This window comes from Phodopus roborovskii, unplaced genomic scaffold, assembly GCF_943737965.1.
Source record: "Phodopus roborovskii unplaced genomic scaffold, PHOROB, whole genome shotgun sequence".
In the NCBI taxonomy this organism is placed as follows: domain Eukaryota; kingdom Metazoa; phylum Chordata; class Mammalia; order Rodentia; family Cricetidae; genus Phodopus; species Phodopus roborovskii.
The window spans coordinates 2,749,166-2,767,905 of record NW_026126407.1 but is presented as its reverse complement, the minus strand read 5'-3'; the positions used below and the strand labels follow the sequence as shown (position 1 = coordinate 2,767,905).

General features: G+C 38.4%; 1 protein-coding gene across 1 annotated transcript in view; it reads left to right on the top strand.

Moving 5' to 3' along the window:
* The window catches only part of Atad5 (ATPase family AAA domain containing 5), a 54,171-nt gene that overhangs the window by 21,043 nt on the left and 14,388 nt on the right, over positions 1 to 18,740 (top strand). The window contains exons 7-14 of the mRNA XM_051179819.1: positions 4,079 to 4,263; positions 6,664 to 6,818; positions 7,904 to 8,063; positions 8,839 to 9,027; positions 11,032 to 11,128; positions 12,551 to 12,639; positions 12,845 to 12,984; positions 13,838 to 13,988. Of these exons, the coding sequence (XP_051035776.1) occupies positions 4,079 to 4,263; positions 6,664 to 6,818; positions 7,904 to 8,063; positions 8,839 to 9,027; positions 11,032 to 11,128; positions 12,551 to 12,639; positions 12,845 to 12,984; positions 13,838 to 13,988 (1,166 nt within the window). The remainder of the gene's footprint in view (positions 1 to 4,078; positions 4,264 to 6,663; positions 6,819 to 7,903; positions 8,064 to 8,838; positions 9,028 to 11,031; positions 11,129 to 12,550; positions 12,640 to 12,844; positions 12,985 to 13,837; positions 13,989 to 18,740) is intronic.

Here is an 18,740-nt window from a genome sequence, read left to right as displayed (position 1 = left end):
CAAAGTTTGGCAGCACTTTATTTTGTGTCCTGCTGGACAGTATACTGTCAGCAGTTGAGTTCAGGGCAGTTTCTCTGCGGAGCTGGCCAGCTTTTGCCATAAAGAAAGCAAAACTCCATATGGAGGTTCTTTGATACATATCATCTTCTTTGTTTGTTTTTGTTTCTTTGAAACAGGGTTTCTCTGTGTAGCTTTGGAGTCTGCCCTGGAACTTTTGCTCTGTAGATCAGGCTGGCCTGGAACTCAGAGAGATCAGCCTACCTCTACCTTGAGTGCTGGGATTAAAGGCATGCACTACCATAGCCCAGCCACCATCTTCTTTTAAAATAAATTGGTGCTGTCAAGGAGCAGCCATATCTCCTTGTCATGACCTAGGTTATTAAGCATATTAAATGCCATAGTCTGTAGAAGTATTTGAAGACCACCTATCTTTCTAAATAAATCTGTGTATGACCTTGAAAACATACATGATATGACTATGTTTGACTATTATAGATGACTATTAGTCTGTATTTCTTAATTATACTTTACATTTTAAAATGAGCTGCATAGACACAATACCCCAAACAAGAATAGAAGCATACATACAATATAACAAAATTAACTTTCAAATTGTATCAATAAACAAAAATCTATCCAATTTAAAATATTTTGACATTAATGGTTGTTTTTTAGATTTAAGTAGATTCAATAATCTACCCCTTTTTTCCTATCATTTCTATATCATATCTCCTTTTTTCCTTTAGAAAGACATCTTTGAATTTAACTCCTTTGTTTAGTGTTTTTTCTGATTATAGCCAATAACAACTTGTAACCATTCCCCATAAATAATGACAAACATATATAATGTGTTGAACAACCATAACCCACCCACACTCCACCTCTTAGGGATGTGGGCATCATTCTCTAGACTACTTCCTGTTGTCTGTGGGGGAACCTTGAGAAAATTAGGGTAATAATTATTGGGTCTTAGCTGGAGTAGTTTGTGAGGCTGGAACACTTCAGCCTTGAAGCTGTTTTAATGCAAAATCCTGAGACTAGCAGAGGCATTTTGAGAGGCTGGATCACCTGAGCTATCCATTTTCATTGTCTGGTCTTCTTGTTCTGAAAATATTTTAAAGGTAATATACATTTCTGTATTAATAGGAGTAGAGACTCTCTACCTCCCTTATTTCTCCCTGTTGCTCTATCTGGCTTCAAATTTCCGGGTTCAAGTAAACCATGCGTCAGCTTTCTGAGTAGGTGGGACTGTAGTAGTTGCATGGCACTACAGTTGGCTATGCTACATTTAGATATACTACTTAGGGCAATACTACTCAGGGAAAGTAAACAGTTTGAGTATTAACAAATGTGCGTATTTGTAATCATCACTGCAATAAAAATAGAGAACAGTCTCATGATTCTCAAGAAAATTTCCTTTGCCTCTTTGCAGCTAACCCTGCCCCTGAGTTCACATCATAGTTTAGGCTATACTGCGCCTGACAATCCTTCCACCTATACTCTCAAATTTGCTTTGATTTCAGCTGTTTGTCAACACAATAAGTCTTTCAGGGTTGTTTTGGGTTTTGTTTTGTTGGTTTGTTTATTTTTCTGTATGTGTGTCTATGTGAGCTCATGAGTGTACTTTAAAAAAATTGTCATAGTGGTGGTCATACTTGTGAAAGTCAGAGCACAACTTTGTGAAGTTGGTCCTCTCCTATCTTTATGTTGGTTTCAGGGATTCAATTCAGGTCACCAAGCTTTCATGACAAACACTTTACTTGTTGAGCCATCTTGCTAGATACGATATTTTTTGTTTGTTTCATTTAGAACATTTTCATGTAGTGCTGGCTGGCCTTGAACTCATTATGTAGTCAAAGATAACCTTGATCTCCTGACTCCCCCCGCCCCCAGTGCTAGAGTTACAGATTTTTACCATCAGCCAGGTGGTGGTTGCTCATGCCTTTAGTCCCAGCACTCAGGAGGCAGAGGCAGATAGACCTCTGTGAGTTCAAGGACAGCCAGGACTACAATGAGAAACCCTGTGTCATGTGCCCCACCACCAAATCAAACAACAACAAAACCAGATATGTACCACCACACACAGCTATAATAAAAGCTTTTTACATAGATTCACTGGTTGGTGTTGGCTCATGCCTTTAATCCCAATACTCTGGAGGCAGAGGTAGGTGGATCTCTGTGTTCAAGGCCAGCCTGGTCTACAGAGAAAGGTCCAGGATAGACAGGGCTACACAGAGAATTCAGGTATCCAGTTCTGAGGTTGAATCTTTAAAAAAAAAAAAATTAAAAATTATATATCTGTGTGATTGTATACTTTATGGGTGTGGGTGCACTCAGAGGACAGAAGAGAGGGTCATAGCCCTTGGACCTTGAGTTAGAGGCAGTTGTGATCTTCCTATTATGGGTACTGAGAACCGAACTCAGTAACAAGTGCTCTTAACTGTTGAACTGTCTCTCCAGCCCCATTTAATTCTTCTTATCTGGCGTTAAGACTCATCTGCCCCTCAGTTTTTACTCAAAGAAAAGAGGAAAACAGATGCATAATTTTCTTTTGCAACCTTGTAAAACTTACCAACCCAAATTTGTATAGAAATTTTCAGTCCTTGTATATGTGGCAGGCCAGGAAGGATATGCAAGCTGTGACAAACCCACACTTTTTCTGCCTCCACTGCTCCAACTCCCTAGCTTCCTGAATGCTGGGATTACAGGTGTATGCCACTATATCCAGCTTATTTGTTTCTTTTCTTTGGTGGTGCTGGAGATTGAACACAGGCTCTTGCATATACTAGGGAAGTGTTCGCCCATCAAGCTATTGTATTAAGTTCTGACTGTGACACCGACCTTGTTTTTCTGATTATAATATATATGCTTATTTAATAACAACAACCTCGTGCTGTAGTTTGCAGGTAGAATGCATGCATCATTGTACAACCCTGAGTTTGCTTTCTAGGCTCAGACCAAACAGCAGGCATAAAGAAGAAAACTCCCAAATGTAGAGAGTCCCAGCTAGCATTTTCGTGGGTGCCTTCTATGACAGATGTTTTGTTTTGTGGTTTTTCTTTTTTTATATATATACATATTGTCTTATTTAATTTTCTGACACGAGTAATAAGCAAAAAGGATTTTACCAACTAATTGATTGAATGTACTTAATTCTGAAAATTTTTTTAGATTTCATTTTGTGTGTGTGTACTCCTGGTTGCCTATCTGTGCTGATGCATGCTTATGTTGGTATGGGTGTGAAGGTCAGAGGAGATTGTGAGTTGGTTCTTTCCTCTGTGTGGGTTCCAGGGATGGAACTCAAGTTGTCAGGCTTAGGCTTGTGTGGCAAGTGCTCATTAGGTTGAAGATAAAATTTAAAAGTGTTAACTTTCTAGATAAATTGTTCTTTACAATTTTTGCATTTATTTATTTACTTGTGTGTGTGGTGCATTTATAGGGCAGAGATTTGGTTTTGTTCTTACTACCCTGTTGGTCTAGAGATTGAACCTAGGACATAAGATTGATAGCAAGTACCTTTACCTGCTGAGTCTCACACTGACCCTAAATAGCTTGTTCTTCATTTTATTTTACTTCATTTATTTATTTACAGATAAGATCTAGTTGTCTTGGAACTTATTATGTAGACTTGGCTAGTCTCTAAGTGATCCTACCTTGGCCTGAATGCTGAGATTAAAGGCATGCACTACAACACCTGGCTATTTTTTTAAAAAATTTTTTTTGTTTCTTATTTTTCGAGACAGTGTTTCTCTGTGGCTTTGGAGGCTGTCCTGGAACTAGCTCTTGTAGACCAGGCTGGTCTCCAACTCACAGAGATCCACCTGCCTCTGCCTCACGAGTGCTGGGATTAAAGGCATGAGCCACCAATGCCCGGCTTAAAATTATTTTTATTACATTTATTTACTTACATGTGCATAAACACATGTGCCGTGCTTGTGAAAGATCAGAATACAATTTGTTGGTGTTGATTCTCTCTTCTATGTTGTAGGTACTAGGAAATTGAACTCAGGTTGTCAATTTATTCATTTTGGTGCTTATAACTTTTGCTTTTATTTTTTCCAAATAATTTTCTTCAAAGTCAAGACTCATTAGAACAAACTCAGGATTGTGATGTACAGTTTAAAGCAAAGCGTGATTTTCTAATGAGTGGTTTGCCAGATTTACTGAAACGACAGATTGCAAAGAAAGCAGCTGCACTAGATTTATACAATGCAGTGAGTACCAGTTTCCAGAGGGTTGTTCATGTACAACAGAAGGATGATGGTAAGTTTATTTTGTGTTTATGTGTATATGCATGTCTTTGTTATTTATGTATTTAGACATGGTCTCTGTGTAGTTTGGCTGTCTTAGAACTCATTATGAAGTCCAGGCTGGCCTGAAATGTATGTTATTGAGCCAGAGTTTTATTCTATAGCCCAGTCTGGACTTGAAATTATGTATCCTTAAAATTAGTAGTACTTCTGCTTTAGCATCCTGAATGTTGGGATTAGAGACTATGGGCCAGTACCTGGCTAAGTATTTATTTATTTCTTTGATTTTTTTTTTTTCGAGATAGGATTTCTTTGTGTGATAGTCTTGGCTGTCCTAGAACTTGTTTTGTAGATCAGGCTGGCCTTGAACTCACAGAGATCCACCCCCCTCCCTTTAGTACTTAATCTTACCATGTTAGAAGTAATCTGATAACATGTAAAGTGATGTTAGAAAAAAAGGGGGGGACTGTCAGTTGGTGGTGGCACATGCTTCTAATCCCAGTACTTGGGAAACTATGGCAGGTGGATCTCTGTGAGTTCCAGGCCAACCTGGTCCACAAAGTGAGTTCTAGGACTGCCAGGGTTACACAGAGAAACCCTGTCTTGACCAACACCTCCCCCACTCCCCCTCACCCCCGCAAAACAAAAAATAAAAAAAGGAAAAGGGACATAGGGATGTTTCTGTTTGAAAGAATATCTGCCCATATATGAAGTCAGCACAACAAAAGGTAAAATTGAGGATGAGCTTTAATTAAGGACAGTAGCACATACCTGTTATCCTAACACTGGAGCCTGAGAGCAGGAGCATGATGAGTTTGAGGCCATTCTGAGCTATAATGAGGCTCTGGGGTTTTTGTTTTTTTTTTAAAGAAAAAGTTGGAGAAATGGCTCGGTGGTTAGGCACACTTACTGCTCTTTCAGAGTACCTGTGTTCCAGTTCCAGCACCCACATGGAGGCTCAAAACCACTTGTAACCCCAGGTCCAGGAGATGAGGGTTTATTCCATTGAGGAAGGAAAAACTCTCCTGTCCTCAATGGGCACCTGTATACATGTGCTACACATATATACACATAGTCACACACACACACATAAAAATAAAATAATCCCAGTGCTTAGGAGGTATAAACAGGTGAAACTCTTGAGTTCAAGACTAGCCTGGTCTATATAGCATGTTACAGGTCAGCTAGAGCTTTTTATTATGAGACCCTGTCTTTAAAAAAAGGAAGAAATGCTTTCAAAAAACTAATAAATTGTTTGTTTTTTATTTGAGACAGGGTTTTTCTTTTCTTTTTTAAAAGATGTTCATTTATCATTGTTTTGTCTGCATGTATGCCTGCATGCCAGAAGAGGGCACTAGATCTCATTACAAATGGTTGTGAGCCACCACATGGTTGCTGGGAATTGAACTCAGGACCTCTGGAAGAGCAGCCAGTGCTCTTAACCGCTGAGCCATCTCTCCAGCCCAAGACAGGGTTTTTCTGGTTGTCCTGGAACCTATAAGACTAGGCTGGCCTTGAACTCACAGAGATCTGCCTGCCTCTCTCCTGAATGCTAGGATAATTAAAGGCATGTGCCACCACCTCCTAGCATTAAATACAAATTTTAAAAAGAAGAAAATGAAGGAGGTTTTCTAGTTTTATAGCATTCTGATGGTGGTTTTAGTGCTTACAAGAATATTTTATCCTTTTTTTCTAATCCCTGGACCCTTTTACTAAAGATGCTCTTATACAGAGTAAAGAAGGCAGAGGGATCCTTATTCTACCCCTTGTGCCATCCTTGCATCCCTGCTGTAAGGGGCCTTGGATGAATACTGTTTTAATGTTTAAACTTGGGCTTGTTGTGAGGCTGGGACTGAGGATCTATAGATCATGACCTGTAGTGAGGCTCTGTCTAAAAACAAATAAGACAAAAACAAACAAAAAATCAAAACCATAGACAGACCCTAACTCCGAATGCTAAATAGTACCTTGGTTTTTAACCTATGTATCAAGGTTGATTTAAAAAGAAATTAATTTGCAGGTATTTGATCATTTTTTATACATTAAAGAGAAGATGAGGTGATTTTTATCAGTTTTTTGGTGGGAGTCTTTCTGTGAAACCTAGGTAAGCCTTGTGCTTAGTCCTGTCTCAAGTGTTGGCATTATAGGAGTTTGCCATGGCATGGCTGAGCTATGTATTTGTTCACTATGTATTCACTTGGGTGTTTGATATTTTTGTTTGAACTATATAGCTGCTTTGGTTTGTTTGTTTCCTGGGGGTTTTGCTTTTGTTGTTGTTGTTTGGTATTTCTGAGCTTTGAACTCAGAGTCCCATATGTAAGATTTGTCAGACCTTTCCGTGTTTGCATGTTTGAAATCCCATAAATGAATAGTGTATAACTTAGGATACTTCTCTTTTTTTTTTTTTTTTTAGAGTATTGGTTATGGCAATTGAAGCCACCTTCTTGTCCTCTGTTAACTGAATTTAAAGAATTGAGCAGTAAAGTGACAGATCTCTCAAAATGTGTTCTTGCTCTTGGTGAATTTTCAACATTGAATTCAAATCCAAGAAGTAATTCTGCTGTTGTGGTAAGTTCAGAGCCCATCCATAATTCCAGGGGTTGTTCTTTCCCAGCTTTCAGGAGAAATCACTGCCTACCAACTGTTTAGCCAGGGGTTCTTCTTTTCCTAGGCTCTAGTTTTTAAAACAATTCTAATTGAAATACACATTCTCAGTCAGGCAGTGGTAGCACATGCCTTTAATCTCAGTGTTCCAGGCAGAAGCAGGAGGATTTTTGAGTTCAAGTCCATTCTCTTCTACAGAGCTAGTTCCAGGACAGCCACGGTTATACAGAACCTTGTCTCAAAAAAAAAAAAAAAAAAAAAAAAAAAAATATATTCTCTTTAAATAGTCATAGAGCTTTAAAGAGTGTATATATATATATACATATATATATATATACTTTAAAGAGTGTAAATATATATATTTATTTAAATTTTATGTTTATGTGTTCCTCATTATATGTATGTACAGTTGCTCACAGAGACCAGAAGGCATGATGTGCCCTGAACTGGAGTTAACAGGCAGTTGTGAGTCACCTAATGTTGGTGCTGGGAACTGAGCAACAAGAGTACGTGTAAGCACTGGGCCATTTCTCTTACCCCTTTAAAACATTAGCATAATTAATGGTAGAGCCAAGCACTTGAAAGGTTAAGGCATGAAGTAGATGAATTTAAGGCAAGCCTGAGCTATTACCTTTATTTTATTTTGACAAAGGTTTTCAAATTCACTATGATGCATTGGCTGGCATGGAGCTCACTATGTAGGCCAGGCTGGCCTTGAATTCACAGAGATCCACCTGCCTAGGGTCTGCCATGCCTGGCAAGACCTTACATTTAAAATAAATTTTAAAAAAGAATAAAAAAGCAATTGTAACAGAATATTAGATTATATAGAACATTTAAATACTTTGTAAGTCAGAACTACTGTGTAAAGTATAATTAGTTGAAAGTAGAAGATAAATATATGAAATAGGTCCTCCAAAGCTAAGCTTTTGTGTTCGGTGACTAATATTCCATTGATAGAGTTTCTGGGCAGGAAGCATTTGGTAGTGCTGTGACTAAGGCAATAGATGATACAGGCTCATTATTGTACATCTCGTTCTTCATTGCAGCTGATGAGGACAAGGAAGGACTTTACTAAAGAAGTAAGGGATCTTTTGCTGGAGGAAATAAAGTGGTCAAATCCTGAGTTTTCTTTAAGAAAATATTTTCCCTTGCTTCTAAAAAAACGAATTGAGCATCAGGTACTTTCTGAGTGTCATGGTAAACAAGGTTAGTGAAAATCATTGTTATTATATCTACATTTGAGTTTTGTCTCTCTTTTTGTTTGTTTGTTTTTATAATTTATTTAACTTTATTGTATTTGTATTGGTACAAAGGTGTCAGATCCCCTGAAACTGGAATTACAGACAGTTGTGAGCTGCCATGTGGATGCTGGGAATTGATCCCAAGAGCAGCCAGTCCTCTTAACCTCTGAGCAATCTCTGTAGCCCCCTTTTTTTGTTTTTTGAGACAGGGTTTGTCTATGTAGCTTTGGCTGTCCTAGAACTCACTTTGTGGACCTGAGTGGTCTTGAGCTTAAAGAGAACAGCCTGCGTGCCTCCAGAGTCCTGGGATTAAAGAAGTGTGCCACCACCACTTGGCTTATATTTGAGTTTTGAAAACATGAAGACCCAATCTTTGGCTCTTAGAATTGGTTTTTACAGACAGAACTTTGCTGCCAATTGGCAAGGGAGATTGTTTAGGAGTACAGTGTGGTGTTTGGTCCTGCTAACTTCCAGAGATCCTAACCCAGGCAGATCTAGTTATGTTAAAATGATAATCATTCTTTAGTAAAGACTTAAATGAAGCCATTGCAACTTATGTTCTTGTACAATCTAAATATTAAGGTCTTCAGCTTACTGTAATTACATAATATTTGATTTTACCTTTTCATCTTAATGTTGTAAGACTATAGGATATTTGAAAGTGACAGGAAGATTATTGGGTTTTAAAGATTGTTTTATTGATTACTAAATACATACATTTCTTTCAATTCCCAAAATAGCAAGTCCACAACTACAGTCTCATGTCAGTCAAAAAGAAACCAAAAGGAAACGTGGAGAAACAGGAAATCAGAAGTCAAAAAGAAAGAAACCAAATGAATATTCAGTGAGCCCAGAAAAGATAAAGGAGAAGTCAGAAGATCTTGACAAAAGAATCAGCTCTTCTGGGATAAATCTGCATTCTTTCAAAGGTACATTTCTAAATATCTCAGGGAAGAAGCAAACTGCTGTAAGTACATGTAAAGTTAAGACAGAAACAGTAGATGATGCTATTCTGATAATAGATGAAGGCAGAGTCAGTAGCAGGAATACTATCCTTTCCTGACAAATTGAAATTTTTTTTAACCTTCTCATCATAGAACGCTTGATTTTGTAACCTCTCAATCCCTAACCCATTTTGAGATAGTCTTATATAGCCCAGGCTAACCTCAAATAATCTCATCTGACCTTGAGCTTCCTGCATCAACGTCCCAAGCACCAGGATTATAAGTGTGCCATATTTATGCATATTTTTGGGGACTGAACCCATGCCTTTGCCCATGGTAGGCCACATTGTGAATCCCTAACCTGTCACACTCCTTTACCACTCTCCCCGTTTTTAAAAAACAGTTTTCTGATGGTCTTGAACTTATTCTTTTGTCTCAGCCTTCCAAATAGCTGTGTTGGCTCATACAAAAGCATATTAACATGTTGGTGTTTAATTTATGGTTTTATTGTTCCTCTATGAATACCCATGAAAAAGCATGGGTATTTTTAGACACAATATCCTGCTATGTGTCCCTGGCTGGGCTTGATCTCATGAGTATTTGGATTGTTGGCCTCCACCACACTTTCCTTCTACTTAGGTTTTGTTTTGTAAGATGGAGATTTGCCAGACCTGGTGATACAGGCCTGTGATCCAAGTTATTCAGGAAGCCAAATCAGGAGGATCACAAGTTTAAAGTCTACTTGTGCTACAGAATTGAATTCAAGGCTAGCCTGAGAAACTTAGTGAGACCTGTTTCTGGGGCTATAGTGCAGTGGTAGTTCAATCCCCAGCCCTATGAGAAGGAAGAGAGGGAGGGAGGGAGATAAAGAAAAGCCTGTAATCATACTATTTATATTATTTTTCAGTATTACTTTTCCTTTCTACACTTTCCTATTCAGCATATATGTATAAACACACATCTTGTGCAAAGTATTCTATTGAGTTGATTTTATTGTTGTTTTTTGTTTCTTGAGACAGGGTTTCTCTCTGTACTGGCTGTCCTGGAACTCACTCTGAAGTCAAAGCTGGCCTCAAACCCAGAGGCCCTCTTGCCTTCTGAGTGCTGGTATTTAAGTCATAAACCACCACACCAGAGTTGATTTGATTTGATTCATCTATTTTATGTAAAGTTTATGGAATGTTTTAGTATTTGATATGGCATGTCACCTACCATTTTCTTAAATTTGTAAAAATTTTACTTTATGTACATGGGTGTTTCTCCTGTATGTTTATCTACACCACATATAGGATGGTGCTGGCAAAGCACCAGAAGAGGGCATTGGAGCTCCAGTTCTAACTGGAGTTACAGTTATGAGGGTGCGAGAACAAACTTGGGTCCTCTAGAAGGTAGCCAGTGATCTTAACTTCCAGAGAACCATCTCTCCAGTCCCCTCACCTACTACAGGAGATATTTTTATGAACTGACTTCCTTTAGTATACTATCAGCTTCCTCACGTGTATAAGTCCCATTGAGACTTTGTGTTTTCATTGGTTGGCGTATTAGTTTGGTGAGAATTGCCATCTTGACAGTTGACTCTGTTACTGATACATCCATTGTCTTTTTATTCAGATTGGCTTCAAAAATCAGAAGCTGCTTTTGCTCTTTAGCTAGCTTACTGGTTTCTGTGCTACACACTTTCTTAACTGTTCATATTGTCAATTACGGTAATTTAAAATGTAGTTGTTAAAAGTTGTAATGCACATATATTACTCCATACTTTTTTTATGTGTATGTTTGGTTTTTTTTTTTTTTTTTTTTTTTAAGGTGATTTGAGTTTGGTATAACAGATTGTAAATGTAAAGTTTTAAAAGTAGATGTTTGCATTTTACAAATAAAATTATTTCTATACATGTCTTTTATTACATTTATAAGAAGGTAAATGTCTAAGGATGTTTGTTTTTGTCAAGGAATGAATAATAATTAAATGTATATTTATCTTTGCTTTAGATTCTGGAACTGAAGACATGCTTTGGACAGAAAAGTACCAGCCTCAAAATTCGAATGAACTCATAGGCAATGAATTAGCTATCAAAAAGTTACATAGGTGGGTAAAATTTGTAAAGGAACTAAGAAATAGTTTATGGATCTAGTCTTGCTATTTAGACTAAAATTTAGAAACTACACCGGGTAATGGTGTTGCATACCTTTAATCTGAGCACTCAGGAGGCAGAGCCAGGTGGATATTTGTGAGTTCTGGGCCATCTGATCTATAGAGCAAGTTCCAGGGCAGGCTCCAAAGCTACACACAGAAACCTTGTCTTGAAAAAAAGGCTTTTTTTGAAAGTAATTTCAAATAAAAAGTTTCTCTTAGGGGTTGGTGTTGCATATCTTTAATCCCAGCACTAGGGAGGTAGAGGCAGATGGATCTCTGTGAGTTTGAGGCCAGCCTGGTCTACAGAGTGAGTTCTAGGATAGCTAGTACTTTTTTGAGAAACCCAATCTCAGGAGGAAAAAGAAAAAGGGTTGTTTTTTTTTGTTTGTTTTTTGTTTTTTTATTATTATTTATCTTCACCAGAGGTTACTACTATTAAAATCATCTCATAAAACTTTCAGACAAAATTATATGTACTGGTTGTGATTGTGACACCTGTAATTCCAGCAGTCTAGAAATGGATGTAAGAGGACTAGTAAATGCCAGTTTGAACTACTTAGTAAGGTTTAGGCTAGCCTGGTCTACATGATACTCTTATCTCAAAAAAATCATATCCATGTATTAAACCTTTTTTATTATTTTTTTTTTTAACATGGTTTCTCTGCATAGCCTTGACTGGCATAAAGGCATATGCCACCACCATCCAGCAATTCTTGATTTCTAACCAGTAGAATTGTGTTACTAATAATTTCAGGCCCACAATTCCAAAGCTAAAATTTACTGACTTTGAAAAGTTCATTATAGGGGTCTTTATTGGTCATTCTTAGGAATTCAAATTACTTTTCCAAAAGCTGGGCATAGTGGTATTCACCTTTAATCCCAGCAATCGGAAGGCAGAGGCAGGTGGATCTCCTCTAAGTTCAAGGATAGCCTGATCTACATAGTGAGTTCCAGGACAGCCAGAGCTATATAATGTCTCCAAAACAAAACAAAATTGCCTTTCTAGATCCAGGCCTCATGATGTACTTCTGTAATCCTAGTACATGGGAGGCTAGGGAAAGAGAATTATTGTGATTTCAAGGGCCGTCTGGGTAACATAGCCATACTTTGTCTTAAAAAAAATAAGCCAGTTGGGGATCATCATGATGGCTCCGTGGGTAAAGATGCTTGACAGCCTGAATTCTTTGTTTGTTTTTCAAGACAGGGTTTTGTGTGTCAGCTCCAGCTGAACTGTTACTTGCTTTGTAGACCATGCTAGCCTTGAATTCACAGAGATCCACCTGCTTGTGCTTCCTGAGTGCTGGGATTAAAGAAGTATGCCACCACGACCCAGAAGTTTATATTAGTTGTATTAATGCATTTCTTCTATGTCAGTTGGTTGAAGGACTGGAAAAGAAGAGCTGAACTGGAAGAAAGACAGAATTTGAAAGGAAGAAGAGACGAAAAACAGGAAGGTATTTTGAGTTGTAGTTTTTTGTTTTTTGTTTTTTTTTTTTTAAATTTCATTGAACATTTCTAGAGTTAGATCAGCAAAAATTTGCACAAATATTTCATATTTGATTTTTTTTTACTCTTTGAGAATTCATTTCATAGTATTGGCAAGAAATCTGAGGTAAAAAGAGTTACTAAGCAATTAATCATTTTATTTATATTTGAATACTTTTTCAGATTTGTCGGATAGCATGGACTTTAAAGGCAGTTCAGATGATGAAGAGTGTCGTCTTTGCAACACTGTTCTTATAACAGGGCCAACGGGAGTGGGAAAAACTGCTGCTGTGTATGCTTGTGCCCAGGAGCTTGGATTTAAGGTTAGTAGTTAGCTACAATGAATGTTAATATATGAATAGTCCTAGCATCAAACTGGAGATCAGAAATCCAAGGCCAGCCTGTGTTAATTAAGCCCTGTTTCAAAAAGGAGGAAAAGGTGAGGGGAGATGACTGGCTGGAAAAGTACCTGACAACTGAATTTATTTTCCCCAGCATCTGTGAGAAAGCTGCTAAGGCCTGGAGAGGTAAGTCAGGCAGATTTCTGGAGTATACCAGCTGGACTCACCAGTCATGAATACCAGGTTCACCAAAAGACCCATCTCTCTCTCTCTCTCTCTCTCTCTCTCTCTCTCTCTCTCTCTCTCTCTCTCTCTCTCTCTCCCCCTTCCTTCCTTCCTTTCTTCCTCCCTTCCTCCCTCTGTTCCCTCTCTCTCTTTCTCTTTCTGTTTCTCTATATCTCTCTCTTTCTTGCTTTTTTTTGTTGATTTTGTTTCGTTTGAGAAAGGGTCTCTATTTAGATCAGGCTGACCTGGAACTCACAGATCTGAATGCCTCTGCACTCTGAGTGCTAGGATTACAAGTGTGCTTCACCACACAGGAATCATGGTCCTTTTCTTAAACACAAGGTGGGGAGAAATTGAGGAACACACCCAAGGTCATCCTCTGGCCTCCACATGAACACACTCCCATTTGCATGTTTTAGAGGAAGAAGCAGGTATAATGGCTTACACTTGTAATCCTAGCATTCAGGAAGCTGAGGCTGAAGCTGAATTGCTTAGCATTCGAGCTCAACCTAGGCTACCGTGTGAGACCCTGTCTCCCCTCCTCCCCCCAAAAAAGGAAATAAAATATAAAATCTATTTGCCTTTTTAAAAAGATATATTCTTCTTTTAGATATTTGAAGTGAATGCCTCTTCCCAGAGAAGTGGTAGACAAATCCTGTCTCAGCTGAAGGAAGCTACTCAGTCCCATCAAGTAGATAAGCAAGGTGTAAACTCCCAAAAACCCTGCTTCTTTAATAACTACAACATTGGCAAGTCACCAAGTAAGTAACTTATTCCCTTGAGCTACAGTAATCTTTTGAAAAGTAAAATCTGGGAGACTAGCTCTCATCAACACCTGCCATTTCCTTTCTTCTTTTCTCTCTCTCTCTCTCTCTCTCTCTCTCTCTCTCTTTAAAGTTTTGGTTTTCAAGACAGGGAGACGGAGACAGGGTTTCTCTGTATTATATTGGTGGAGGGGGGGCTTGTCCTGGAACTCCTTCTGTAGACCAGGCTTGAAGTCACAGAGATCTGCCTACCTCTGCCTCCTGAGTGCTGGGATTAAAGGCATGCACCACTAACACCCAGTTTCCTTTCTCTCTTTTTCTGCACACAAACATGCTTTTGCTCCCAGGGCTGTGTTAAAATAAAATATATATGAAGAACATGAACTAAATCTCAATACCATTCTATTGCTTTATTCCACATGTTCTTCAACATATGTTTCTAAACATTAAGGACTTTTTGAAAAGCAAAGCAATAGTATCATAATCAAACCTAACAAAATGAGGCTTGTTTCTTGCTAAAAACATTCTGGTTTCAGTTTTCAGTGATTTTACATGGCTTATTCAAATCACTATCCAAACAAGGCCCACATTTCACATTTGATTAGTGCTTGCTTCTTAGGTTTCTTTAACCTCTCTATCAGGTCCCTACCTTTTCTATTCCTGTCATTTATGTGTTGAAGAACTGAGACCTTGTCACACTATGGATTTCACTTCTGAATGTATTCTCATGGTATCAGTCACCATATTCACCTTCTCCACCTATCTGGTTAGATTAATTTCTATGGTATGACTGAAATATGGGAATCGGAAGGCTTATTCTCCCTTTGACATCATGAAAGATTTCTCACTGCTTTCTGAGGATTCATCTGTTTTTCAGTTGTTTCCTCTTTGCATTTCATTTTGAATAGCAATTTCATATGTTCAAATTTGTGGATGTGTTCTGCAGTATCTAAGATGCTTTCAGTGCCATCCAGCATGATTTTCATTTCTAGAAGTTTTATGTGGGTCTTTTTTATCCTTCTGTTTTCAGTTGTCACATGCCCCATTTTCCTATAAATATTTGATCATGTGGAATATGATTATAGTTGCTCATTGTTCTTGTCCATATTTCTGTCATCTGTATAATTTCCAAGTTAGTTTTCAGCTTTTTCTGTCTTATTTATGAATTGTATTCTTCAGCTTCTTTTGATTCCTGATGCCTTCTTTAGATTTATTCTTATTTTCGTTTATGTATGTGTATCTGCATGTGTTTATGTGCACCATGTACATGCAGTGCCTGCAGAGAGCCACAGAGTATTTGATCCCTGGAATTTTGGAGTTACAGGCAGCTCTGAGCTGCCTGCTGTGGATGCTGGAAACTGAACCTGGGTCCTCTAGAAAAGGAGTAAGTGCTCTTAACCACTGAGCCATCTCTCCAGCCTGAACGCCTGATACTTTTAATTGCCAGTCAGACTTTGTATATTTTGTTAGATGCTGGATATTTCTGTCTGCTGTAACTGTTCTTGGTCTTTGAGTTTGTTCATTTCAGGTCTGTTAAGTGTACTATGCAAGATCATAGCAGCATTTAGACCTGGGCTGATTCCACTTGGTACTGCTTGTCTCTCAGCAGTTATGTCTGTTCATCTGTCCAGTGAAAAGAATGATTTCTGCCAGGCATGGTGGCACATGCTTTTAATTTCAGCACTGGGGAGGCAGGTGGATTGATATGAGTTTGAGGCCAGCTTGGTTTACATAGTGAGTTCTAGGTCATTCAGGGCTGGATAGTAAGACCTTATCTCTAAAACAAAACAAATAAGAAAAAGGATGAATTCCCATTCCTAGATTTCTGTGTGTCTCAGTCTTTGTTTCCTGTGGCCCTTCCCTCATGAGTACTTGATTTTAGACTTGGCAAAGGAGAACTCTCATAGTTACCTCAATTTGGGTATTCTCTCCTATGATCTTTGTCTGCCTAGATTTCCTCATCCCCTGCTCTAGTCTCCTTGACTTAGGAAAATTTGTACTGCATTCTTCTTTCCCACTATGGCTTAGGAATTCTTTCAAAGCAATAAACTGGGCAGTCTTCATGTTTAGCTCTTTGTGCCTTGTCCCTCAGGGATCACTGTCTTTTGTTGGATGGTAGCCGAAAACTTGAAAAATGTTTCATGCAGCATATCTATTTTTTGTTATTGTTTTAGATGGAGAAGTAAATCCAGTCTCATATCCTCTTATCTTGCCTAGAACCAGAATCACATTTCCCTCTCTTTCTCCCCCCCCCCCCCCCCCGCCTTTTCTGGTGTTTATATATCCCCCTTTGGCTGGCAAGGAACTGTTGCAGTTGTCCCGTGTCCTTTTGATATGGCCTCAGCATTCACTGTATCTCCTTGTTTTCTACTGTGCCAGGTTGCCCTATCTTAGAATTGGCTGGAGGTGATTCTTCTGTTGAAAAAGTTTTGGAAATTATTAGAGATAGCATATAATGCCAGGTATGGTAGCTCATACCTGAAATATGTATATATAGGAGGCTGAGTCAAAGGACTGCCATGAGTTCAAAGCTACCCTTGGTTGCAGAATGAGAAACTGTCTCTGTTAAGAGTAGTAGCTGTGTCCGACGGTCGTGGTGCATGCTTTTAATCCCAGCACTCGGGAGGCAGAGGAAGGTGGATTTCTGTGAGTTTGAGGCCTGGTCTACAAAGCTACCCAGAGAAACTCTGCTTCAAAAAAACCAAAACAACAACAATAACAACAACAAAAAGAGTACTGGCTGCTCTTCAGAGGACCTGGGTTCAATACCCAGCACCCACATGGTAGCTCACAACTGTCTGTAATTGCAGTTTCAGTGGAGCCAAAACCCTCACACCTCACACAGTCATACATGAAGGCAAAACACTAATGCTCATAAAATAAAAATAAATTAAAAGCAAAACAAAACAAAAACAAAGAAACAACCCAAAAGTGATAGACAGATTTGTGGTATAGCTCGGTCGCTTGCCTAGAATAAACTGAGCATGGTGGCACGTACCTCTAATTCCACCACAGTGGCTCAGGGTCATCTGTGGCTATATTTCCAGCTCAGAGCTAAAACAAAGCAAAACAACAGCATGTAATTTTCAAAATGTTAATCCTTTGTCTGTGTCAAAACCAGAAAAATAAAACAAAACTTATATTTCTGCTGTTTATGCAATATAAAAAATGTTTTAAGTAAGATTTTACATCCCTTACCTATGTTATTAAAATGTCCTTATTTAGATTTATATATTTTATTTTATGTAAGTGTTTTGCCTGCATGTATGTTTGTGTACCATGTATGTGCCTACTTCCCACAGAGGCCAGAAGGCATTAGATTCCTTGAAATTGGAGTTCTAGATAGTTGTAAGCCATTATATGGGTGCTGGGAATTGAACCAAGGTAATTTGGAAAAGCAACAAGTACTTTTAACTGCCAAGACTTCTCTCAGCCCCAGAATGTCCTGTTTTTGTTTTTGTTTTTTTAATAAAAATGTAATGTTAATAACCCTTTTAAATTCAAAATTCTCATTCTGTTTACTAAACACCTCTGATATGCAAGTGATAGTATAAGATCCATGGATAGAGCGGGAACAAAAAGAAACAGGGCTCAGTTATAAAATTTTGTAAATAGGATGGAAACTAAGGAAGATTTGTCTATACTGTGTAACTAAGACTAAGACAATGATGAAAGTTCTGAGGGGGGAAAAAAAACAACAAAACTCATGGTGGTATCCGATGCCTTTAATCCAGTACTTAGGAGGCAGAAACAGGCAGATCTCTGTGGGTTTGAGGCCAGCCTGGTGTACAGAGTAAGTCCCAGGACAGCTAGGACTGTTTCAAGGGAACCCTGTCTTGAAAAACCAAAAAATAAAATAAAACATCTCATGTTTCTGTAGAGATCACCTCTTTATGTTTTGACTTGGTGTCCATCTCCAGAATGTTTTTGGAAATACACACTACTTGCTTGTAATACTGCTGTACTGTAGAGCCCAGCATGTGCCATTACCAGTTTTTCTCCAGTATCTTCTGATTTCAAATAGCTATAGCAAAAATAACTAGAGGAACTGTGAACATTATTTCAAAATCGTGTATTTATTATATACGTTTGGTGCATACCTGTAATCCCTGCACTCAGAGGGCAGAGGTAAAGAGGGTTGAGGTGTTCATCATGGTTTCTGTGGTGGTGAGAGAATGAAGAAAAAAATTACAAACACAAACACAGAAAAGCTGGGGTTGGGTGGACTAGGCTCTTTGTAGAAACTCCAGCATCTCAGAAGCTCAGCATGTTTACAGTTGAATAGAGACAGTTATTGCATACAGCTACTAAAGGAGATGGACTTATCACATACAGATAAACAAGAAGGCCAGGTTTATGGTAGATAGTTGAACAAGGAGGCAGGTTTAACTCATCTAGGCAGGAACAGTCTTCAGACTGTAAACATGGGAAGGGAGAGGCTAGGACAGATGTTTTCTTCACATACTATCCCGTGGATGAAAAGGCTTTGCCATTACCCTGAGGTTGGGAGAGTGGGTGCCATTTTCTCATGGGTTTATGACTCTGAGGTCCTTGACATGCCTATGCCCATGTCAACAATACACTTTTACACAAGACTCACTCAGTACCTCCTCTGCAACCCACAGAGGCTCAAAAACTTAGTACCCTAGAAATACCATAGAAAGACTTTTTCAAATGGTCAGAGAAAATGTGTGTATCTTTGGAAAAGATTCTGTTAGAATATATACAACAATAAAATAATATCTATTT